Source organism: Anoplopoma fimbria, unplaced genomic scaffold (assembly GCF_027596085.1).
Source record: "Anoplopoma fimbria isolate UVic2021 breed Golden Eagle Sablefish unplaced genomic scaffold, Afim_UVic_2022 Un_contig_13171_pilon_pilon, whole genome shotgun sequence".
NCBI lineage: Eukaryota > Metazoa > Chordata > Actinopteri > Perciformes > Anoplopomatidae > Anoplopoma > Anoplopoma fimbria.
The window spans coordinates 1-5,542 of record NW_026553568.1 but is presented as its reverse complement, the minus strand read 5'-3'; the positions used below and the strand labels follow the sequence as shown (position 1 = coordinate 5,542).

General features: G+C 45.4%; 1 protein-coding gene across 1 annotated transcript; it reads right to left on the bottom strand.

Moving 5' to 3' along the window:
* Window positions 1-498: 498 nt before the first annotated feature.
* Window positions 499-5,398, bottom strand: LOC129116616 (zinc finger protein 572-like; the record flags this gene model as incomplete). Its single annotated transcript, XM_054627433.1, has 7 exons — window positions 5,227-5,398; window positions 4,607-4,875; window positions 3,818-3,913; window positions 2,497-3,758; window positions 1,393-1,505; window positions 794-1,001; window positions 499-690 (listed from the first exon to the last, which is right to left on the bottom strand). Coding segments are annotated over exons 1-7 (2,312 nt in total), but the record flags the coding sequence as incomplete, so codon positions are not given.
* Window positions 5,399-5,542: the final 144 nt, after the last annotated feature.

The following is a 5,542-nucleotide window of genomic DNA, read 5'->3' as shown; positions in this document are numbered from 1 at the left end:
CATCTGGATCTGAGTTCCTTTAAGAAAAAAACTCTAAGGGGAGCTGTCCTGGAGGATCCAGATGAGATACCTGAATCACCTGAGTCGGACCCTTTCAAAGTAAAGGATCAGCGTCTCTACTCTGAGCTCCTCTCTATCTGTAAAGCTGAGCCCAGAATCTACAAAGGAAGATCATTTCAACAGCTTGTGTCCTCGATCTCATTCTGTCACTTCAGAAGAATCAGAAGCTTTTCATGCCAAGTCAGTTACATTACAAGGAATTTGTTCTGAGTGATTAAATTGGTGCATATAATTAATAACACAGTGCAATAATAAAGACATAATTTAAGAATAAAATATGAAAATATACAATAAAATATGGTAAATATACAAATAAGAGTATGTTCAAACAAGTATACAAGAAAGTGTCGAAGTGTATATTAATAAAGAAAAGAAAAGAGGTCCAGAGGATGCAAGTGTCCGAGTCAGTCGGGGTCCCGGATTCATTGCTGAACCCACCTGCAGAGGGGAAGGGGTTCGGAGAGTTTGTGTCCAGGGTGAGAGGTGTCGCCTACAATCTGTCTGTCTTCAGGTCCTGGTTTTTTGGTCGAGCTGCGGAAGCAGAAGGAGTCCACGGCGTCGACGATGGAGTCACACACGGTGATGGAGGCGGGAAATCCACAACCATCTTCACAGAGCTTTAATCTCTGCCTGTATGAAGAATCAGATGGACCACGATGGGGTCAGAGTGTCCCAGTGCAACGCGAGGGACTCCATGTTAGGCCCCAATGATTGTACTGCAACACTGATCCACAGGGTTCTCCTCTCTGGTCTGTATTTGGGGAGGTCATGGCTGAGGTGTTCTTTGGTAAAAGTCACCAAGGACCGGATGGCTCGTAGTAACGACCCCGGTACCGAGTCTTCCCACAGGACTCCCAGTGGGACACGGTCGTAGGCCTTCTCCACGTCCACAAACCACATGTAGACCGGATGGGCAAACTCCATTGACCCTTCGGACAGACCTGTAAGGGTAAAGACCTGGTCCACTCAGTGATACGACCACAAGGTCGATCATAGAACTTTGGCCTAAGGTGTTCTGGTACCAAGGACACTTATGAACCTTCCTGTGCTCAAACATGGTGTTTGTTATGGAAAATCCAAAGCGCAGTAGTCCAATAACAAAGCACCACCTGGGTTCAGATCAGGCCATTCCTCCCAATCACCTCCTCCAGGTTCCTCCATCGTTACCCACATGAGTCCTCAGTCTGCTCTCTTTCCAGAACGCCACCCAGAGACTCTGAGAAGGAAGGCTCCTCTGAACGGCTGTTCAGTGTTGAGGAACAAACAAGAGTCAGACTTCCCCTCAGCATAGGTGGAGGTGAGCTCATCTATATTTAGTTGGTCCCGCTCCACCTCCAGCACCATCTCCTTCCCCGCCAAAGAGTTGACCTTCCACGTCCATAGAGCAAGTCTGAGATGCCACCCGGCTCACCCGACCCCAATGCCTATCGCTGTGGCTGGAGGAGCTACAGGGAAGAACATGAAGATTATTCGGGGCCGAGCCAACATGTAAAACATTATGTTGTAAAATGAAGATTTTGATCATACTTGAATAAATCCAGTTGTTTTAAGATGTTTCCGCAGCAATATCAAATAGATGTAAGAGATGCATTTAAAGTGTCCCATCAGTCTCAATCAATCCAATCAGATGAGAGGAACTTTATTGGAAGAAAGCTTAACCTTTATTTGGAGGAATCAAGAAGTATCTGAAATGATCCCAACGGGCAGGAAGTGGAGAACAGTGCGGACTAAAGCATGAGCAGGAACAGCTGCTTCAGTTTACGTTTGTGTGGTGAAAAAAGAGCGACTGATTACAGCACACCTTCAACACAACACTGAATTATACATCGTCATATGAACGAAACAGCAGCACAAGATTATGTACAAGGAGAGACATTTCTAGAATGTATCAAACATGATGAGGAATGATGAGGATTCTTCTATTTCCTATGAAGACGAGACATCAATCAGTGGAGTCGGGTTGATCTCGTGCTTGAGCTTAAACTAGCTTGATTTATTCAAACTGGCTGAAACAGCTTTTGACGTTGTGACGAGTTCTGGCAAATGAAAAAGTAGCTTCATCGGTAAGATGTCCAGCCTATATGTACATTATTTATAATCAATGAGCCAATGTGAGTGTCATGATATGATGTTTGTTTACAAACCACAGACTGTTCATAAGAAGTGGACGTCCAGAACTGTTCCAATCTTCTGTTTTTCCAGTTTCACCTCTGAAAGTTTCATCTGAAGCAGCAGTTTTGCTCCCATTAATATCAAAACACACTGATTACTTTTAACATGTGACTTCCTAATAAATCATATGTTTAATACTTTCCCGTAACACGCAGCAGCCGAAGGGTTTCTCTCCTGAGTGTCACAGCGGTCACTCCATGTAAAATGTTTTCAACAAATAAAAAATGTTTTTATGCTGAATGAAATCTCATGTGACTAACTAACATCTCTTTCTGAGGGAATGTTTTACAACAAACCAAGCAACTTAATGGTTTCTCATCGGTCTTACATATCATATCCCTTTGACAGACATCATCATTATTCAGAGAGTTTAAACCTGACTGAGGTTCTCTGGTCTCCTTGCTGCTGGCTGAAGGTTCTGCCTCTCCGTCCTCCTCAGTCTGATGAAGCTGTGAGGACTGATGTCCAACACATTCATGACTTTTGACCTGATAAAGCCAAGTGAATCTTTTGTCACAAACACTACAGCTGAATCTTTTCTCTCCAGTGTGGATTATCATGTGTTTATTCAGATGTGACTTGAAGCCAAATCTTTTCCCACACACTGAGCAGCTGAATGGTTTCTCTCCTGTGTGGATCCTCATGTGTCTCTGTAAATCTCCACTCTGTGTATAAGATTTCTCACAAAGTGAGCAGCTGAAAGGTTTCTCTCCTGTATGAGATCTCATGTGCACCTTCAGATTACCACTATCACTGAAACTTTTTCCACACACAGAGCAGCTGAATGGTTTCTCTCCTGTATGAGTTCTTATGTGTTTCTTCAGATGTGACTTGAAGCCAAATCTTTTCACACACAGTGAGCAGCTGAAAGGTTTCTCCCCTGAATGAGATCTCATGTGCACCTTCAGATTACCACTATCACTGAAAGCTTTTGCGCACACTGAGCAGTTGTATGGTTTCTCTCCTGTGTGAATTCTCATGTGTTTCTGTAAATTCCCACTCTGTGTAAAAGATTTCTTACAGACTGAGCAGCTGGATGGTTTCTCTCTTGTATGAGTTACCATGTGTCTTCTCAAATTTCTCTCGAAAACAAATCTTTTCCAACACTGAGAGCAGCGAAATGGTTTCTCTCCAGCACTACATCTGGTTTTACTGACAGAAACATTATTCAGAGAGTTTAAACCTGACTGAGGTTCTCTGGTCTCCTTCCAATCATCACTGTCATCAGTCTCAGGTTCAGAAGAGTCTCCAGTCTCCTCATTAGGATCTGGTTCTGGATGTCTATCTGGATCTGAGTTCCATGCTGGTTCTGGTCCTCCACAGTCCTCTCCATCAGCTTCTGTCTCCATGTGTTCAGTACGTCTGTGATGAAGCTGTGAGGACTGAGGTTTCTCTTCATCATCTTCACTCTTCACAGGGACAGGAGTGAATGTGAACTTGGTGATATCAGCCTCCTCCAGCCCTTGAAGCTGCTCTCCCTCCTGACTGGTCCAGAGTTCCTCCTGTTCCTCTTTAATGTGTGGGGGCTCTGGCTCCTCCTGGTCCTCTTTAATGTGGGGGGGCTCTGGCTCCTCCTGGTCCAGACTGTGGGGGGCTCTGGCTCCTCCTGGTCCAGACTGGAGCTCCACTCCTGCTGCTCAGGAGGAACCTCTTCTTTAACCACCAACAGCTGCTGGACGTCTGCAGGAAACAGGAAACACACAGTGAGGAGAACCAGGAGTTAAAGTCAAGTTTGTAATGATGGAATTAGATTTGTTTATAGTTTTTGTATCAAAGTCAGGAAGAAACTATTCATCATGTCGTGGAAGTAGTAGTATCAGTAGTATGTTCCTGGAAAACCTCTAAAGGGGGCGTCCAGGAGGATCTTAATCAGATGTTGAACCACCTCAGCTGGACCCTTTAACATGAAGGAGCAGAGTCTGTACTCTGAGTCCAGACATCCTAAGAAGGAAGATCATGTAATCCGCTGGTATCCACGGTCTCATTCTGTCGTCACTACCTAAAGCTAGAGTTGGGTTCTGGACGGAGATGGACTAGTACATCTAAAGCTCTCTCTTCACCACAACAGTCTGGGACAACCCTTCATCACTGCTGATGTGAACCACCTCTCCATCTCACCCTCACTGGTGAACTCAGAGATACTTGAACTCCTTGGCTTGGGGCGGTGACTCACATTCAACCCAGAGGGAGAAAGTCACCGTTTTCCAGCAGAGAACCATGAACAGACTCAGACTTAGAGTTACACTATGATGAGAAACCCCCAGTGCTGCTGAAGGTCACATTCTGAAGGAACCAATAGAAACACATCATCAGCAAAGAGCGGAGACTCAATTCTGAGATCCGCAAACCATAAACTCTATTTTCCCATCCGTACCTTTTTGAAAATGGGGTCCACAGGAGGTGTTTCAGCAAAAACAGCCCAACAAAGTCCAGAGCCTTCAGAGGCATGAAGGTCTGCCTCCTCCATGAGGATGTGTTGGTCCACATCAGGCAGATATTCAGTTGACTCAAGCTTTCCCTTTCTGAGTCCTTCTCCATCGTCTCCCCGAACTCCTTCCACATCTGGGATTTTGCTTTGGCAACCACCGAAGCTGCAGCGCTTCTGACCAATCAGAACCTGTCTGCTGTTGTACTCCTTCACCGCTGGAGTCCACGTGGGCAGATAGCACCAGTAGTGTTTTAGTTAAAGGTGGTTACAACGCTGAGATTAAATATTAAGCAGGATTCAAATCTTCATTTTTCATTCAGTGCATATCCGTTTACTCTGGAATGGTTATAGAACTAAGCTGACTAACAAAGACTTCACACTTTTGACTTCGTACCTCTCAATGAGAAGATGTTCCTGAATCATCTGGGAGGCAGATAATGGGGTTCCTTGTGCTCTTTGGGGTCTCATTCATTTAGGGTAAATTATTCGTTAATAATTAAATATGGTTTCAGTCCTCATGTGAAGCAGCAGACCTCGGCTCTGAAGGTGGAGGTGTGAGGACTGACCTGGTTGTGACTCTCCATCTTCTCGGAGCAGCTGTGCTTGTCGTGACTCAACCACCTGGAGGAAGCCAACGGTGTAATCAGACAGGTGTGCTGGAGGTCTCGTCTCCATGGGGGGTCTCTGGAGGACCACCGGTGGATCGGCTCTGACGTCGGTCTCTTCAGGCTCCATCATCTTCAGTGATTACTGGATCCGTCTGGAAGGAGCACCTGGAACGGAGGGAAGGTTACCTCCTGGATGTTCCTCTGGTTGGAGAGGAGGTGGAGATCTGAAGGTCAGGTCCAAGCGTCTGAGAACTGGTTTTACTGAGAATGAGTA